The sequence below is a fragment of the Cupressus sempervirens genome, chromosome 7 (assembly GCF_028749045.1).
Source record: "Cupressus sempervirens isolate cs-2001-9-10 chromosome 7, ASM2874904v1, whole genome shotgun sequence".
In the NCBI taxonomy this organism is placed as follows: domain Eukaryota; kingdom Viridiplantae; phylum Streptophyta; class Pinopsida; order Cupressales; family Cupressaceae; genus Cupressus; species Cupressus sempervirens.
Window position 1 is genome coordinate 728817195 of NC_143124.1, and position 21199 is coordinate 728838393.

The 21199-nt window shown below is 31.3% G+C and overlaps 1 protein-coding gene across 1 annotated transcript; it reads left to right on the forward strand.

Moving 5' to 3' along the window:
• The first annotated feature begins 15261 nt into the window (after positions 1–15261).
• LOC149549300 (cinnamoyl-CoA reductase 1-like) lies at positions 15262–17219 on the forward strand. The gene is made up of 6 exons (XM_089794889.1): positions 15262–15474; positions 15579–15733; positions 15830–16015; positions 16188–16350; positions 16540–16729; positions 16881–17219. Exons 1-6 carry the CDS (start codon positions 15363–15365, stop codon positions 17023–17025), a joined length of 951 nt encoding a protein of 316 aa, XP_089651015.1. The 5' UTR covers positions 15262–15362; the 3' UTR covers positions 17026–17219.
• The last annotated feature ends 3980 nt before the right edge of the window (positions 17220–21199 follow it).

Consider the following 21199-nt stretch of genomic DNA (forward strand, 5'->3'; position numbering starts at 1 on the left):
TTATGGTTGTATTTCTTTAGTTGAAAAGGGTATTTGTTCCATTAAAGTTGTTTAGGGTATGGACCTAGCATCATTTCTTATATATCATATATTGATGATTTTAACTTTGTGAATGATATAATAAATGAACATACCATCACCCATATCAAAATCTAGTGATTATTTGGTCGATTCAATATCTCTTCAATATTTCCAAACTTTGGATTATATTTTATAATTATAATATATCAATGTGAAGAACTGAAAATTGATAACAAATAGTAAGAACACATTATCACAAATTTTCATATTACTATAAGATTTTGGGAATTTTGAAGTTTTGTTTTCTCTTCTTTTTAGATGGAGAATCAATGGGTTTCCAGTAGTCTTTTGATTATTGGAGTTGGACTATCCAATGTAACTTCTTTGAGAATGCATGGAAACATTCCAATGCCTTTTCAGTGGGGGCAAGTTCAAAATTGAACAAAGTGAATAGTTGTCTTTAGCAAAGCCATGATCGTCTAGTTCTAGTCATTCCTCTAGAATAAGTGATGGAGGATGTTGAGTGTTGGAGCAAGCATACTTTGATTTCGAGATTCCTTGGGATCTTTGTCTCTTTGTCATCTTTCGAAGCCTGGATTTGGCATACATGTACATTGAGGGGAATATGGAGCTTATGCTATCAAGGAACAACTATTTCATGCTTTTGCTTACCACCATGTCAATCCGGAATGGTGTTTTTGAGGACACACATATTTCTTCAATCATGTCTGTCTATTCATTAAACCCTAGCATGTTGGGTTCGATGAGGAATTTCCCTTGAGGGTTCTTGTTTGGGTTCATTTTTCGTGATAATTTAACTATTAATCACATTTATAGGGAGGACAACAAAAGAGTAGGTGAATTGAAAAATATAGGGATTAATAAAGGAACAACTAGTAACATGTTTTAGGGATATTCATTGGTTTTATTACCTACTAAGACTTTAATTATTTTCCACAAATCATTAATGATAAATAATTTTAATTTTTTTAAGGTAGATGGCTTAATAATAATTTCATCTAAGAATCCTAACACATGTGTGATCATGTTTAACTTTGGGAATACTCCTGATAATGATATAAACTTAAAATATTGGTGAGTGGCCTAAATGTAAATTTTGTCTTTATGTTTAAGTCTTTTAAAGAATTATAAACTCCATTTTCAATCATAAGAGTGATTGATCTCTTCATTATATCTAGTTTTTTCATATGCTAATTGAACACATTGTGAATTCATATGAAAAATATTAAATATTTTACTGACTAATTAAAAATAATATTTATAGATTTTAAAAAATATATAGATATTATTTTATATTAATCAATATAACATTTAATAAATGGATATTTTTAATAATACCCAAAAAACCAAAAAAAAACTTATAATACTTATAGATAAACAAAGCCCAAAAAAATGAAGTTAGACCTACTTTGATTTCTAATGTGTTACCTCCATTTCCATCTTATATCTAATTACTTAACCTTCTACTTAAAAAATAAATATTTTATTACTTAATAGATAAAATTATATTTCTTTGTGTATTTAAAAATTAATTGATTTTCTTTCTAATCTTTCTCTAGTTTAAACCATCCAATCTAATCCCTCCTAAATTTATTGGTAACCATCCCATCTCCCCATTTATCCAAAAGAAATCTTCTGTTCATCCTCCCAATTCAAAAAATAAAAATCATAGAGGTGAAAGCTTGTGAAAAACAACACAATAAATCTTTTTTACATCGAGAGGTGTTCTATACAATGGCAGCACAAGTGCCTAGCACAAGAATATGCCAAGATTCTTTGTCAATAAAAAAGAAAAGGCAGGAGTTACAAAGTTCTAAATTAAATATTAAATTATTAAATCATAAAATAAAAAAAGCTCCTGAAATAATAGCTAGCTGAAATAATAGGATGCCAAATGGAGGCTGAATAATAGGCCTGAAAAAATAGGGCCTGAAAAAGTAGGACCCAAAAAAATAGCGCCCAAAAAATATGCCCCTAAAAATAGGGCTCGAAAAAATAAGGGCAAAACAATTTCAGTATGATTTTTTTTTTGTTAAATATAATATTGCATGCAGATTCATGCTTGTTTTTTGTGAGGAGTGGGGGAATTTGAAATAAATTCGTGGAATGTGAAGAGACATCTATTGGGGGAGATGAAGAGTCTCTCACAAGCTATAAAACAAAGGCTCCTCATTTCATTTTCATTTTATGTTTTTGCAGGAAGGAAGAGGTGGAGATTATTGGAGGATTAGATTGAAGTTTTTGAATAGGAATAGATTGAAGTTTTGGAGTAAATAAAATTATATTTCTTTGTGTATTTAAAAATTAATTCATTTTCTTTCTAATCTTTCTCTAGTTTAAACCATCCAATCTCATCCCTCCTAAATTTATTGGTAACCATCCCATCTCCCCATTTATCCAAAATAAATCTTTTTTCATCCTCCCAATTCAAAAAACAAAAATCATAGAGGTGAAAACTTGTGAAAAACAACACAATAAATCTTTTTTACACCAAGAGGCGTTCTATACAATGGCAACACAAGAATATGCCAAGATTCCTTGTCAATAAAAAAGAAAAGGCAGGAGTTACAAAGTTCTAAATTAAATATTAAATTATTAAATCATAAAATAAAAAAAGCTCTCAAAATAATAGCTAGCCAAAATAATAGGATGCCAAATGGAGGCTGAAATAATAGGCTCGAAAAAATAGGGCCTGAAAAAGTAGGACCCGAAAAAATAGGGCCCAAAAAATATGCCCCTAAAAATAGGGCCCAAAAAAATAGGGGCAAAACAATTTCAGTATGATTATTTTTTTTTGTTAAATATAATATTGCATGCAGATTCATGCTTTTCTTTTTGTGAGGAGTGGGCGAATTTGAAATAAATTCGTGGAATGTGAAGAGATGTCTATTGGGGGATATGAAGAGTCTCTCACAAGCTATAAAACAAAGGCTCCTCATTTCATTTTCATTTTATGTTTTTGCAGGAAGGAAGAGGTGGAGATTATTGGAGGATTAGATTGAATTTTTTGAATAGGAATATATTGAAGTTTTGGAGTAATTTTTTTGCTGGTGAGATTTCTATTTTCTATTTAGATTTAGATGTAAACGTAGATTCAAATTCAAAATTAGTTATAATATTCTACTTTGATTTAGATTTCAATTTCAATTAGTTCCATTTAGATTTCTAGAACTATATTCAAAATTGTTTATGCTTACATTTAATAATTTAGTCTTGCATGTTTGATTTAGATTTAGATTTGCATTCAAAATCTTTTGAGCTATATATTTTATAATACTTTTCATTTTCATATTTTAAAAGTGCATGTTTCAAGTTAGTTTTAGATTTGCATGTTTCATATTAGTTTTAGATTTGCATATTTCAAAATAGTTTTAGTTTGCATGTTTTAGATTTGAATGTTTTATAATAGTTTTACATTTGCATGTTTCAAAGTATAATTTTATCATTTATGTGGATGAAAATGTCACCATATCAATACAATTTATATTTTATTAAAGTTAATGATTTATTTAAAGTACATGAATCGTATATTTAGTATATATTTTATCATTATTAGATTGTAAAATATAGAAAAATTCTCTAAATAATAGCTGGCCAAAATCATATGAAGCCAAATGGATGTTGAAATAATAGGGCTTGACAAAAGGGGCAAAAAATAGGACTTGAAAAAATAAGGCCAAAAAAATAGGGCTGAAATAATTTCATTAAATTTTTAAATATAAAATATTTTCTTTTTGTTAAATTTATTTTTGCATGCACATTCATGCTTATTTTTTGTGGGGAGTGGGGGAATTTGAAACAAATTTGTGGAATGTCCAAAGACATCTATTGGGGGATATGAGGAGTCTCTCATAGGTTATAAAACAAATGCTCCACATTTCATATTCATTTTGTGTTTTTATAGGGAGGAAGAGGTGGAGATTATTGGAGTGGATTAGAGTTTTTGAAGAGGAGTAGATTAAAGTTTTGGAGTAATTTTTTGCATGCAAGATTTCTATTTTTAATTTAGTTTTGCATTTAGATTTAGATTTAAATGTAGATTTAATGTCAAAATTAGTTATAGTTTAGCCTTGCATGGTTGATTTAGATTTAGAATTCAAATTGAATCAAAATCTATTTGATTTAGATATTTGATAATACATTTCATTTGCACATTTTTAATGTACATGTTTCAATTTAGAATAATATTTGCATGTTTCATATTAGTTTTAGATTTTCATATTTCAAAATGCTTTTGGTTTTTATGTTTTAGATTTGTATGTTTCATAATAGTTTTATATTTGCATGTTTCAAAATATTTATGTTTATCATGTTTCATAATTAATTTTTATCATTAATGTGGATGGCAAGGTCACCTTATCAATAAAATTTGTATTTTATTAAATTTAATGATTAATTTAAAATAAAAAAATCATATACGTAGTTTATATTTTATCATTATTTAATTAGATTAATTATGTGTCTTATTTAAATATTTTTCATAGTATATAATTTTTATTATTAATGTTTATGTTTCTAATGTTTGAAAAGTGGAAGACAATGCCACTATATTTCAAGCATTACAATCTAACTATTTCATTTGAAATAGTTTTGATTTTTATTTATGTTATATTCATTTGAAAGAATTTGTATTAATTATGAATACTTTTTTATTCAAATAATTTCTATATGTTGATGTTTGTTTATAAGTTTGCAGGTTACTATTTGAGTTATGGATGCCTTGAACAAAGAATCAAACATTATTTGATACTAGCCCGACTACTTCAATAACCTCAAATGATTTCTTTGAGACAGAGTTTGACAAATGCCTACAAATAATTAAAGAGATGTGCATAGCTATAATTAAAGTTGTGGAGAATGCAATATTTCCAATTGACTATGTTGGGGAAATAGAAGTAATGCATATGAAAGATGCATAAAAATTCATATGTGACACATCTACAAAAGTGGATGGGTTTCCCTCAATGATGAAAGAAGTCTTTCATGATCATTGTTCAAACAAAGGTCACAAAAGAATCCTAATCATTGAAGAATGTGACATGTATTTACGCCATTGCAAAGATTTTTATTTTTTGTATATGGTTCATTCTTGTCTCCAATTTTAGAATTTTACTTCTAATTAGTTGTATTGGCAATTTTGTTTCCCCATTGTTCTATGTAACTTTCACGAAGAAGAGAACAAGAAAAAATAAATTTATTATTGTACAAAATATTTCTTTAATGGATGTGGCTACTAAATATGTTAATTAAGAAAGAAAATCATAAGTCTAAATAGATGTCCTTAATGATAAGTATATTTATTGATTAAAATTCTTAATCATTGCAATAAAAATTGCATTAGCATTATTAAAAATTCAACAATATATAATGTTATCACATTATCATGGAGAAATAATTTCCATAAAATTGATTCTTATATATTATTTCACACTTTTTACATCATCTAAATAGTTGTGTTAGGACTTATAATTTCCTTTTCATGAATTTAAAGGTTTGCACTATTTGAGTCATTTGTATAACATATATCCTAAATTTGACCATAGTTGTACTCCAAATACTCCAACACTACACCTAAATCTCATACTTCCCTTAACCATGTCCCTTATTTTAGTGTAACATTTAACCACTTATTAACCTTAACCATAACATTGAGTGTCAGATAAATGAAATTGTAAACCTTGGATCCTAACTCTAACTCTTACTCTATATATGACTGTACTAAGCATTTAGTAAATTATATACCTTAACCTAACCCTATATGTACTAGAAACTACAAATAATATTATATTTTTTATAAGTGGATATATATATATATATATATATATATATATATATATATATATATATATTAGGGGGTTTATCTAGAGAGAGAGATTAGGGGGTTTATCTAGAGAGAGAGATTAGGGGGTATATCTAGAGAGAGAGAGAGAGAGAGAGAGAGAGAGAGAGAGAGAGAGAGAGAGAGAGAGAGAGATTAGGAGTTGTATCTAGAGAGCGGGGAGAGAGAGGGGGGAGAGAGATTAGGAGGTGTATCTAGAGAGTAGGGAGAGAGAGTGAGAGTGATAGAGAGATTAGGAGGTGTATCTGGAGAGCATAGAGGGAGAGAGAGATTAGGAGGTATATCTAGAGAGCAAGATTATAGAGATAAGAGGGTGTATCTAGAGATTACAGAGAGGGATTAGGGGGTGTATTTAGAGACTAGAGACAAGGAGAGATTAGAGGGTGTATTTAGACAGGGGGAGAGATTACTAGGTGTAGTTATAGAGTAGGGAGAGAGAGAGAGAGGGAGGGAGAGAGAGAGAGATAGAGAGAGAGAGGATGGGATAGGTAGGGATTAAATTATTAAAAAGATTAATAACTTGTATCACAATAGCACTAATCATGGGCACTATAATAGAACTAACCCACATAAAAATTTAACCTGACAATTACCCTAACACTAAGATAAATTGTAATAATAGCACTAACATCAACTATAATATGATTAATAACCTAGAAATAACCTTAATCGCAATAATAACACAAATCCTAACTCTAACTCTAATTCTAATTCTAACTCTAACTCTAACTCTAACTCTAACTCTAACTCTAACCCTAACCCTAACCCTAACCCTAACCCTAACTCTAACTATAACTCTAATTCTACCCTTGACCCTAACCTTAACTCTTTATAACCCTAACTCTATACCTAATTCTAACCCTAACCCTAAGCCTTACTATAACCCTAATCCTAACTGTTATTCTAACTCTAATGCTAATTCTAACTCTAAACCTAACCCTAACTCTAACTCCAACTCTATCTCTAACCCTAACCCTACCCCTAATTCTAACCCTAACACTAACTCTAACTCTAACCTTAACTATAACTATAACTCTAACTCTAATTGTAACCCTAACCCTAACACTAACCCCAAACCCAACCCTAAGCCTAAGCCTAACCCTACGCCTCATCCTAACCCTAACACTATATATAATGCTAATCCTAACCCTAACACTATATGTAACTCTAACCCTAACACTAATTCTAATCTTAACCCCAACCCTAATTCTAACCCTAACTCTAACCCTAAAACTAACCCTAACTCCAAATCTATCTCCAATTTTAATTGTAACTCTAACTTGATCCCTAACTCTAACTCTAATTCTAACCCTAACCCTAACCCTAGCCTCAATTCTAGCTCTAATTCTAACACTAACACTAATGCTAACACTAACAGTAATTATAACCCTAACCCTAATGCCAACCCTAACTCTAATTGTAACCCTTATGCTAACCCTAACCCTAATTCTGACCCTAACTCTATCTCTAACCCATCTTCTAACTCTAATTCTAACTCTAACTCTAGCTAAAACCCTAACTCTAAATCTAATCCTAACCCTAACCCTAATTCTAACCCTAGCTTTATTTGTAACTTTAATTCTAGCCCAAACACTAATTCTTACACTTACCCTAACCCTAACTCTAACTCAATCTCTAACCCTAATTATATTTGTAAACATAATTCTAACCCTAACCCTAATCCTAACTCTAACTCTAACTGTAGCTCTAATTCTTGTTAGGATAAAACCACAGACAGAAATAAAAACTACATGCAAATATAACCAATAACAAAAAAATAATAGATCACATAGAAATGAACACAAGGCACCAAGATTTAACATGGTTCACTCAATCCCTGGGCTACGTCCACCAAATAGCAAGTCCAATATTATTACAATCTAGTGATTACAACTTGATTACAATCTATAATCCCTTACAGCTCAATACCGCCGCAAGAAGCAATTTTGCATCACAACATAAAACAATCCCTAACCCTAAGCCCTTTTATACAAGTATTAAACTTCTTTAGGGTTATAACATGTCAGCCATAAATTAGCCATAACTTTAGTGGTGAATCTATGAATGGTGAATCTACGAATACTACCCCACTAATTATGAAGTATGTCCAGTACTTTCCTGATCAGTCACCACAATCTTACAATTCTACCCCTAACCCTAACCTATATATCCCTAACTCTAATCCTAATTCTAACCCTAATCCCAATTCTAGCCCTAACCCTAACTATAACTCTAATCCTAACTCTAACTCTAATAATAACTCTAATTCTCACCCTAACCCTAACACTAATTCTAACCCTAACTCTAACTCTAACTCTAATGCTCATTCTAATCCTAACCCTAATTTTAACCTTAAATCTATCTCTATCTCTTACCCTAACTCTAACTTTATCTCTAATTCTAACCCTATCCCTAATTCTAACCCTAACTATACCTCTAACTCTAACTCTAATTGTACCCCTAACCCTAACATTAACCCTAACCCTAACTCTAACTCTAAACCTACCCCTAATCCTAACCTTAACAATATATATAACTCTAACTCCAACCCTAATCCTAATTAAATCCTAATCCCAAGCCTAACTATAACCCTAACCCTAAATCTAACTAGGTAACTCTAACCCTAACCCTAACTCCAACTCTATCTCTAACTTTAACTCTAACTTGAACTAGGACCCTAACTCTAATTCTAACCCTAACCCTAATCTTGTCCCTAATTCTAACCCTAAATCTAACTCTAACTCTAACTCTTATACTAACACTAACACTATCACTATCTCTAATTTTAACTCTAACTCTAATTGTAACCCTAACCCTAATGCTAACCCTAATGCTAACCATAACCCTAACCCTAATTCTAACTCTAACCTTATTTCTAACGATAAATATAACCCTAACCCTAACTCTAACTCTAACTCTAACCCTAACTATTTTTATAACCCTAACCCTAATTGTATTTGTAACCTTAATTCTAACCCTCACCCTAATTCTTACCCTTACCCTAACCCTAACTCTAACTCTAATCCTAACTATATCTGTAACCCTAATTCTAACCCTAACCCTAATCCTAATTCTAACTCTAATTCTAAACCTAACCCTAACTCTAACCCTAACCCTAAGTATAGCCCTCACCCTGACTCTAGCTCTAATTGTAACCTTAACCCTAACAATAACCCTAAATCTAATCCTAACTCTAATTCAAACCCTATCCCTCACCCTAATTTTAATCCTAACTCTAACTCTAACCCTAACCCTAACCTTTACGCAATCCCTAACCCTAATTCTAACCTTAACCCTGACCTTAACTCTAACTCTAACCCTAACCCTAACACTAACACTAACCTTAACCATAAACCATAAACATAACTCTACCCCTTACTCTAACCCTAAATCTAACTCTACCATAATTGGACTCTAACCATAACCCTAACTCTAACTTTAATCTTATCTCAAACCTTAACCCTAACCATAACTCTAACCTTAAACTTGACTCAAACCCTAACCCTAACCCTAACCCTATCCCCACTATAACCCTAACCATAACCATAATGATAACTCTAACCCTAACCTTAACCATGAGTATTACTCTAACCCTAACCATGACTATAAATATAACTCTACTCCTAACTTTAACCCTAATTCTAACTCTACCATAATTGGACTCTAACCCTAACTATAAGCATAACTCTAACCCTAACCTTAACCATGAGCATAACTCTAACTCTAGATCTAACTCTACCATAATTAGACTCTAACCCTAACCCTAACCTTAATTTTAATCCTGGCTCAAACCCTAACCCTAACCCTAATCCTAGCCTTACTATAACCCTAACCCTAATCATAACCATAATCATAACTCTAACCCTAACGTTAACCATGACCATAACTCTAACCTTAACCTTAACCATAAACATAACTCTAATATGAACCTTAACCATAACTCTAACAATAACCATAACCATAACTCTATACCTAACCTTAACCATAGCTCAAACCCTAACCCTAACTTCAACCCTAACCCTAATTCTATTCGTAAGGTTAACATTAAATGTAATGGTAACTTTGTCCCTAACCATATATCTACCTATGACTATAACATTTTACATTACAATATCCCGAAAATAAAATATATATTTTTTATCTAAATTAAACTCCTTATATTAAATTAAAAAAAATATTTGACTCAAACCCTAACCCTAATCCTAACCCTATCACCACTATAACCCTAATTATAACCATAATGATAACCCTAACCCTAACCTTAACCATGAGCATTACTCTAACCCTAACCTTAACCATAAACATAACTCTACCCCTAAGTCTAACCCTAATTCTAACTCTACCAATATTGGACTCTAATCCTATCCCTAACCCTAACTATAAGCATAACTCTAACCCTAGCATTAACCATGAACATAACTCTAACTCTAGATCTGACTCTACCATAATTGGACACTAACCCTAACCCTAACCTTAATTTTGATCCTAACTCAAACCCTAACCCTAACTCTAACTTTAACCTTGATTCAAACCTTAACCCTAACCCTAACCCTAGCCTTACTATAACCCTAACCCTAATCATAACCATAACCATAACTCTAACCCTAACCTTAACCATGACCATAACTCTAACACTAACCTTAACCATAAACATATCTCTAATCCGAACCTTAACCATAACTCTAACGATAACCATAACCATAATTCTATCCTTGACCTTAACCATAGTTCAAACCCTAACCCTAACTCCAACCCTAACCCTAATGCTAACCCTAACCCTCATTCTATCACTAAGGTTAACATTAACTGTAATGGTAACTTTGTCCCTAACCATATATCTACGTATGACTATAACATTTTACATTACAATATCCCAAAAAAATATTTTTTATAATCTAAATTAAATTCCTTATATTAAATTAAAAAAATATCTGACTCAAACCCTAACCCTAACCCTAACCCTAACCCTATCCCCACTATAACCCTAACCATAACCATAATGATAACTCTAACCCTAACCTTAACCATGAGCATTACTCTAACCCTAACCTTAACCATAAACATAACTCTACCCCTAACTCTAACCCTAATTCTAACTCTACCATAATTGGACTCTAACCCTATCCCTAACCCTAACTATAAGCATAACTCTAACCCTAGCCTTAACCATGAGCATAACTCTAACTTTGGATCTGACTCTACCATAATTGGACTCTAACCCTAACCCTAACCTTAATTTTGATCCTAACTCAAACCCTAACCCTAACTCTAACCTTAACCTTGACTCAAACCTTAACCCTAACCCTAACCTTAGCCTTACTATAACCCTAACACTAACCCTAATCATAACCATAACCATAACTCTAACCCTAACATTAACCATGACCATAACTCGAACCCTAACCTTAACCATAAACATAACTCTAATCTGAACCTTAACCATAACTCTAACAATAACAATAACCATAACTCTATCCCTAACCTTAACCATAGCTCAAACCCTAACCCTAACTCCAACCCTAACCCTAATGCTAACCCTAACCCTAATTCTATCCCTAAGGTTAACATTAACTATAATCAATTTGATTAGGTTTCCACAATCCATTAGACTTTTTAATATTTTGCTTCTGGATTTGATTGTGTTCATTTTTTTTTTAGCATCAACGTTTCGGATCACACTCTGTGATCCATCATCAGGATGAGAGAATGCAAGAATGAAAAAGTGAGTAGATCAAGCCAGTCTAGGGGTTAATAAGGGAAAAAATTGGAAGGAGGTGAGGTGGATAGAGGAGAAGACAATAAAAAAAAAAAAAAAAAGTAAAAAAGCTAAAAAGGGGGGGGGAACCCATGGGAGAGAAAAAACTTAAAAATAAGGAGTAAAAATTGACATTACCCCTAGGAAATAAAAAACAAGAAACAAATTAAAAAGAACCTAAACTAGAGCAAGTGTACGAGTCTCCCATGCAAAGGATTAGAGATATTAAAAAGTAAAGAACAAAACAATTGAGAGGCAAAAGCACGCAGAAAAGGAAAACTAAAAGCGCTAAAAAAGAAAGGAGATATTAAATATAAATTAATAATAGTATATATATATATATATATATATACCGATATAGCCAATTAATCCTATACAATGAAAAGAATAAAGCATAATATTAATAATATAAATAAACAATAAATATAAATACTATAAATATAAATATAAAGAAACGGGTCGCTCATTCTAGACTAGAATTAGGGAGCATGGTGCAGACATCAAACATGATAGGGTCCAAAAATTTGCTCTAGCAGAGCACTCATCTGCAACCAAACACCATATTTGTCTCGAGAGCACCCAAATCCTTGTCAAGGAAGATAACTACTTCAAGAGAAAGTTAATGGAAGCCATTGAAATTAACCTCCATCCCCTTAATCTTAATCGAGAGGATGGTTGGTCTTTGAGCCAGTCTTGGCAACCATTATTAAGTTCGCTGGATAGTCGTCACTGTCGTTGAGCGTCCCCCCTCCCTATCCTTTCTCCTCTCTTCTTTGCTGGTCTGGCTCGCTCCTTTGCCTCTTGTGTTGCCTATCCTTTGTGTCGTGGCTCTCCCCCTTCTTGTTCTCCGCCTCGACCTCCCCTGTCTTGTCCTCTCTTTTCTTGGTTCCTCCTCCCTTCTTTCTTCTTACATTTTTTCTTGCTTTTTTCTTCCTTTTTAAATTATTCATTTTTTTGTTTTTGTTGTTCATTATGTTTGGTGTCTTTTCTCTTTATCGTTGTGTCGTGCTCCTTGTTTCTTTTCTTCTTTGCATATATATATATATATATATATATATATATATATATATATATATTCATTTTCTTCGTTATATTGGTATATTTATTATTTCTATGCTTTAGTTGCTTTCTTGCTTTTTTTCTTTAAGTTTTTCTCCCTTGGTAGTTTTTTATTATTATTCTTTTTGTGGTTCTTTTTGTTTGGTGCAATTTTTTGCTTCGTGCCCCCTTTGCTTTTTTATTTATATTTATATATTTATATATATTAATACTATGCTATAACAGTATTAATATATATTATTATTATCTCCTTAGTATTAATATATAGTTTTAGTAACATTTTTTTAGCTTTCATAGTTTTTTATTTTTATTATTTTATTTTTTATTTTTTATTATTGCAACTTTAATAGGTTTAATAGTTGGTATTAATATATACATTAGTACTAGTCCATATATTATATATTGTATTAATATATGTATTATTTTTAGAGCTATAGTATTATATATATTTCATTATTATTCTGCTATAGTAAATTTTTTTACCATAGATACAATAGTATTTATATTTATTGTTTATTTATATTATTATCATTATGCTTTATTCTTTTCATTGTATAGGATTAATTGGCTATATATATATATATATATATATATATTTAATATCTCCTTTCTTTTTAAGCGCTTTTAGTTTTTCTTTTCTACGTGCTTTTGCCTCTCGATTGTTTTGTTCTTTACTTTTTAATATCTCTAATCCTTTGCATGGGAGACTCATACACTTGCTCTAGTTTAGGTTCTTTTTAATTTATTTCTTGTTTTTTATTTCCTAGGGGTAATGTCAATTTTTACTCCTTATTTTTAAGTTTTTTCTCTCCCATGGGTTCCCCCCCTCCTTTTTAGCTTTTTTACTTTTTTATTTTATTTTTATTGTCTTCTCCTCTATCCACCTCACCTCCTTCCAATTTTTTCCCTTATTAACCCCTAGACTGGCTTGATCTGCTCACTTTTTCATTCTTGCATTCTCTCATCCTGATGATGGATCATAGAGTGTGATCCGAAACGTTGATGCTAAAAAAAAGGAACACAATCAAATTCAGAAGCAAAATATTAAAAATATTAACTATAATGGTAACTTTGTCCCTAACCATATATCTATGTATGACTATAACATTTTACATTACAATATCCCAAAAATAATTTTTTTTTTTAAATCTATATTAAACTCCTTATATTAAATTTTAAAAAATATTTTGAAGCATAATTTTATAGTAATTTCATACAACTCTAATTGAAAAATAATTAACAATTTTATAGTAACCTTATCAAAATAAAAAATAAAAAGTAAATATTTTTCCTATTGCACCGCGACTGCCACTAGCTTATATATACCTCTATATATATTACGCCGAGAGTAATCGTTCTCGAGACACCTATTTTTATTTTCATAAATCCCAACTTCGATTAAAATAACTTTGAGATTTAATAAAAATAGGCGCTTCGAAAACGATTACTCTTGACGTAATATATATAAAGGTATATATAAGCTAGTCACTAAAAGAGGGGTAAAAACTTTATTGAATACCAAAGAGAATAGAACAACACAAGAAACAAAGAGAACTACAAAGCTTTATATCCTGGTCCACAAGTTGAACCTTTATATCCTGGTCCACAAGTTGAATCAGCATCTGAGATAAATCAAGAAGAAGCATCCTATGATCAATAATGTTCCAAGCTAGACCATGTTCAGAGGCCCATTTAGCGAAATAATCAGCCACATGAGAAATATGCATAAAAGACACAAAATCTCAAGAATTGCATAACTGAATAATTTGCTGAATAAATCTTAAAAACATATGTTATAGAAGTTTTAGAAGGATTTTTGAAGAACCACATCGAAAATCTTTATAGCAAATCTAGTTCACCATGTATTTCGCATTCAGCAACTCCATTTATTTGTTTTCCTCTGATTGATTTTATATTCGTAGATCATGATGTTTACGATCGTGATGTTTACACGGATCAGAAAATAAAAAGATAATCTTCCCAATTCTTTTTAGATTATGAAATTCTTCATAAATCTTCTGCAATGCAATAAATTTTTGCTCGTCGCCCTCCTCACTATTCCTTCAACATCACTTTGCTTCAAATTTTCCCTTCAAATACACGTTAAATTATAGAGGGACAGTTAAATTTAATGAATAATTCATTAATCACATGTTATTAAAGATAAATTAGAATTTTATTTCTCACACCTTGAGTTTTTTTCGGTTAGTTGGTCAACCTTGAAAATTTCTACCTTAAATTTAGAGAACGTGTGAAATTTTCTTTGAACCAAAGAGAAACTCTGTTCATACAATTAAAAACAAGAACTTTTAAATTTTCTCAACAACAAGCATCCATTAAAACTATTGGCCCAAACAAATGAGAGGAAACTGTAAAATTCTTTGAAAAATTAAGGAAGCCCAATTTCCAGGAAAAATGTACATTGTCAACTCAAATGATGGGTTATTTCCACGCGTATTGTACAAACACCCTTTGAATATTCCATGGTCAACATGTAGTAGGTTCCCTTACTTCCTATATAATCACAAACGCTCCTGTCTCTTCTACACTCCTCTTCTCTGCCTATTTTGCCCCTGTTTTTTTTTTTCTTATTTCTATACTCTGTTCTTCTTAGTTCTTTGCTCTGTTTCTCTGAATCAGCTTGTCAGATCTTTGAGAGTGAAGAAAATGAGGCAGGAAACAGTTTGTGTGACAGGTGCAGGAGGATTCATTGCCTCCTGGCTTGTTAAATTCTTGCTGAGCAAAGGCTATTCTGTCAAAGGAGCTGTCCGTAACCCTGGTCAGTATATATACATAACAATAATCAGGCCTCTAAATATATTGCTACCAATTTATATCTATGATTTATGTTCTGATAAGAGTTAGTGTTTGATTGAATTGTAGATGATGGAAAGTATGAACATTTAAGGAAGTTGGAAGGAGCCAAAGAGAGGCTGAAGCTTGTGAAGGGTGATATTCTTGACTATGAGAGCTTGATTGAAGCTTTCAGAGGATGTGATGGTGTGTTTCACATGGCCTGCCTTCTCACTGATGACCCTGTAAGTTGTATGTTTATATAATATGTGTTTTGTCTTAGAAAAAAGGCTTCATAATCCTTGTGAAGATTGCTTTAATGGCGGTGGTTTGTGAAGCAGGAAAAAGTGATAGAACCAGCTGTGAAAGGAACTGCAAATGTGTTGGATGCTTGTGCTGAATTGGGGGTGAAACGGCTTGTGATGACATCTTCAATTGGTGCAGTTTACATGGATCCAAACAGAGATTCCCACGTTGTGGTTGATGAGAACTGTTGGAGTGATTTGGACTACTGTATTCAAACAAGGGTATTGTTTAAACATTAGTTGTAGGAAAGAATTCAGCAGTTTAATCACAAGTATAGTAGACAAAAAGATTCGCTTCTGGATTATGTTGTAACAATAGTGGTTCATTTAATATATAATATTTACAATTATTGATTTATATCAATAATTGTGATGCATATTATTTGTGATGCAGAACTGGTACTGCTATGCAAAAACAGTGGCTGAGAAAGCTGCATGGAAGAGCGCAGAGGAGAAGAATTTGGATATGGTGGTGGTTAACCCATGTTTGGTATTGGGCCCTTTGTTGCAGTCCTCCATGAACGCCAGTACTGCTCATATTATGAAATACTTGACAGGTATAAGATTGATTTCATTGTCTTTTATGATTTAGTAAGATGAAAGATTTATTATTCTAAGAGACAATAGGAGAAACGAGTCAGTTGTCGTCCATGTACACAATGCCGCCACATTAACTGTTATATCCCCCTCTAATTACCGTCCATACCAAGATACTATATTGATATCTCAGAGAGTGATCTTTGCAGGTTCAGCCAAAACATATGCGAACTTAACACAGGCATATGTGGATGTGAGGGATGTGGCGGAAGCCCACATATTGGTGTATGAAACACCTTCTGCCTCTGGGCGTTATCTATGTTCAGAGGCCAACATGCATCGTGGAGAATTGGTGGATCTCTTGGCCCAATTGTTCCCCCAATACCCTCTTCCTCTCATGTACTCTTTCTATTAAACTTTCTATCTCTTTTTACACATAATTATTGAGCTTTTTATCTCTTTTACACATCAATTAACAATAGATTCTTTGCTCTCTCATTTTTCTCAATCAGTTGAAACTAATGCTTGTATAACTATTCTATGTCTGCAGGTGTTCCGACCAGAAGAATCCAAGGAAAGAGGCATACAAATTCTCTAATGAGAAGATGAGAAAACTTGGTCTCTCATTTACACCAATGAAGAAGTGCCTGGCTGATTCAGTTGACAGTTTGAAGAACAAGGGTTTTCTTCAATAACTTCGCCCATGAATTCAGACCCACTTTGCTTTAAGATCAATTGTTTTCAATTCTTTTGATGGGTACAAAAGTTTCAAGCCAGCTCACAAGAAATTTACCCATGCAATACTAAAGAAAACGAGAGGAAATTTCTCTTCTCTAAAAGTTGTAAAATGTAACAGATTAAATGATAGGTCTACCGCTTCACAAATGTATTTTTCTCATTCATAATTTTTTCAAATTAATGATCTTAATCTTAATTTGAATGGTCTTTTATCTTATTAAAAAAATATAGATTCATATATGTGACTTCACTTTCAAGAACACAAGTTTTCTACTATCAGACCAATTTAAATAATAACATAAAATATGCAAATATATATGTATCAAGTTCAGCTAAATCATCAATATTCACCACTAAGATTATCAAGTTAATGGTAACACACTATTAAAAAATAAACTATATTTTACAGTGACTATGACATCTTATAATTTTTAAATTGACATTGTAAATGGATGGATGAAATTGAAATGGTGGATTGAATAATTTAATCATGTAATATCTACTTAAAAATTTTATTGTTATACATTTTTATTTTTAAATTTTATTTTTTAAGTCATAGGTTTTTATGATGGAACATAGTGACAAGAAAATTGTCATCTGAATTATAATCAAATATTATTATAATATACAAGTAACTGGAATGATGGCTTAAAAAATGTTTATCCAATTGATTCTATTTAGTCAATAAGATAAACAATAAAATAATTTTTCAAGTTATAAAATTTAAGATCTTTCATTTATACTATATAAATATCAACTTTATAATAAAATTAAAATCTAAAAATATCGTACTGTAATAATAACAAACAACTACATAAAATTTTTGTTTTGTCTCAACTTTTAGAAATGGAATCTTATTTCCACATGTTCATTACAAAAAACTCCTAAATTTTCTTTCAAGAACAAAAATCTATTAAAAATATTGACCTAAAAAAGAGAAAATTTTGTCGAGTCCAATGCTCTTTTTTCAAGGAAATGGGAATCAAATGAGAGTCATTTCCGAGTTATTTCCACGCTTATTTTTTTCAATATTAAAGGAGAAACATACCTTAATTTCTCTGCTAGATTTCTCTTTCTTCAAATTATTTTTCCTATTTCTCCAAAGCAATTCGAAACTTAACCATGCAATTCTAATTCAGATATAATTTGATTTCAATTTTAAGTATTATTTCAAAAATTATGTAGCTTTTGAATCAAATTCATCGACCCATGTTTCATAAGTAGTGATTTACATGAATCTATCAATCATTAGAATCATCTTTATGAGCATCACGTAGATCCAATAATTGTTACTATTCAATGAAACATTGGTCAACTAGTTTGATTTAAAAACTACACAGATAAATCCTTATAACAATATTACAATTTATTTTATTGTAAAAAATATCTCGTACTTATCTAAATAGTATTATTTAAAATTAAACAACAAATTTCTACTATTATGTAGAATGAAAAAATAAAGAAAGTATTTGCATACGCTTTTGTGTAGGATACAATTTTAAGATAAATAGAAATGGATTTTGTGAAGAAACATTTTGACCCACAATTTTCAAAAGAAGTAAGCTTTTTAAGTATAATATATTGTATTAGATAATTTGTTTTGGATCTATGGACTAGATTCGATGCAGAATTGTTTGCGTGACAGCTTATAAATAGACAAACCCAAGACATATCAAAGTATGTATTGAAAAGATAAAACTGATTATCTATCCATTATTTTCTTTTGAAGAAAAGTTAGGGAGTACAGACGTGTGAAGCCAGCAAATGTTATTTGATGGAAAAGGATTGTTGAGCTTTATAAAGTCTGAATACAACACATCCATATTTGTAAGTCAAGCAACCAAAGAAACTATCAATTATAATTAATGTTTTTTGTGTGAAAAGGCCTGAAAAGTATTTGTGATATTCATCTTTGAATCCTCCAACATTGACTCTCAAAGTTGAGAAGTTGCATGGGAATGCACCCTTATATGTAAATTTAGTAAGAATTAGATGGAATGGGATTCAAATATTGTTTGTGTTGTTAATATTATGTTCATTATAATATGTTGATAATTAGAGATTTCAGAATATAAATGAATAAAATATTTTATATTTGACAAATTTATTGGTCAAATATTTTATGTTTTTAAATTATATATGTAGATTATTTTAACATGATTTTAATGTTAGATATAATATATTATTTGCGATAAAACATCAAAGTATGTTGATGAAAATTCTATTTGACCTTACTCACTCTAGTAGTATATGAAGAGAGAATTAACAAAATTTTCTATATCAAAGGTTCTTTCCTACTCATTCTAGTTTCAAATATTATTTTGTTCTCGTTGGGTATGTCTCCCTTTTGGATGTATTCTACTATTGGCTAGGGGTCTCTTTTTCAAGCATTTTGGTGTCACCAACGTTGTCATCTATACATGTTAGGGCTCTTTCACCTGGTGATGTTCCCATCATGTTGGTTGTTAGAAAATTTGTTCACCCCCTTTTGTTGTCTCTAGTTGTTTCATTAAGAGGAGTTGTTGTTATCTATGTGGGTCTCATCAAGACATGTGGTTTTTTCTTAGGTAGTTATTTCTAAATTATATTTGTCTTTAGGGCCTAGGGTTGAGTGGTCTTAAAAGTAGTTTTCAATTAATTTAAAAATAGGCTTTGAAGGGCCTTTGAAACCCTTTATAGTTTCTCAATAAGTAGATATTCAACTAAACATAGCCAACACGACCAACCATCAAAAAAATTGCAGCAAATTGAAATAGGTACCAAAAAGGAACCATACAAAACTAGACCAAAAGAGATTGGTAGATTAAAAAAATTAAGGAAATAAGACCCAATCTGCCTAAAGGGAAAAAGTCCCTCACTAGAAAAAATAAGAAAAACACTAGGATTTTCCTTTACCTCCTTTCTTTTGGGAGTGAATAAAATGAGGAAAGAACTTCTTATGATGTTTTCTAATAACTAGGGTCCATTCCTCCTCAACAAATGCAACATCCCTCTGTGAAGAAGGACAAAGTATATCTAACACAGGAAAGACCCAAATAGATCCTCTAGTTGGTGTACCAATAGTAGAATCTAAGTCACTACTAACAAAAATCCCAACTAGAAGTTCTAGCATAGGGGAACCTATAAGATTTCTAGCAATTATCACAAGAGATCCAATAGATAAGACTTGGATATAACCAAAAATAGTACTAGAAAAGGAAACAATTACATAATCAACATTGTCAAAAACTCCAACCAAAATAGTCAATGCTTGTAGAGGGGAACCCACAGGAATTCAAAAAATAGGGACAACAAAAGGATCTACCAAAGATTGAAATCCATTAGTGATAGCAAGGAAAATGGTAGAGATACTAATAGAACCTACTATAATAGAAACACTACCAGTGTCAGCAAACACATCAACATCCTATCTAGAAAAATCAGTAGTAATAGAACCTAGTGGAATGAAAAGAGAACCAAATGTAGCTGCCACAATAGCATCCAAAATAGAAAAATCACTACCCATTGTAGGATCAGTAGTGGGAGTAATAGGATCCCTTTTCTTAGCAACAAGATAATGTCCAATATTATAGCATTTTCTACATCTAAAGGGAATCCCTTCATAGTCTAAATTTTGAATCTAGTTTCTCCCATTAGGGAGCCCAACTTTGAATTTCTTTAGCAACCCCTCAGAAATATCCACCTGAACAAGGATTCTAACATAGGTGGAGTATCTTCATCAATCATCAAGAAATCTCTAAAAAAATCTCTCATAGTTTCCAATAAGGAATCAACCCAAAGATGAAGTGGAAGGTAGGAGAGCCAAAACTAAATTGGAAAATTAATAAAAAATTCAAAAGCAAGTGAAAAATTAGAATGCCATGGTTTCACGATCAACAAGTGGTGTTGGGTTGACCAATCAAAAGAAGATCCACAAAGGATCCTCTTCCAATCCTCAATAATCCCAAACTTAGCAATAAAAAAACCTTAGCCATGGGAAAAATGTGGACATTACTAGATAAAATAGATTCCCACTCTTTAGCTATCGATGTGTACAAATCTTATAAACTTATCCAAAGCCCCTAAAAATGACAAACTATAACACGAACTAAAAGATCATCAGAATTATGGATAATGCACTCACCACATCCT

Bases quoted from the DNA above. Each gene is read 5' to 3' on its own strand.
- LOC149549300 (XM_089794889.1), top strand. From the start codon at position 15,363: ATGAGGCAGGAAACAGTTTGTGTGACAGGTGCAGGAGGATTCATTGCC. The intron at 16,016-16,187 runs GTATTGTTTAAA...TTTGTGATGCAG, and splicing joins ACTACTGTATTCAAACAAGG to AACTGGTACTGCTATGCAAA. The intron at 16,730-16,880 runs GTACTCTTTCTA...CTATGTCTGCAG, and splicing joins CAATACCCTCTTCCTCTCAT to GTGTTCCGACCAGAAGAATC.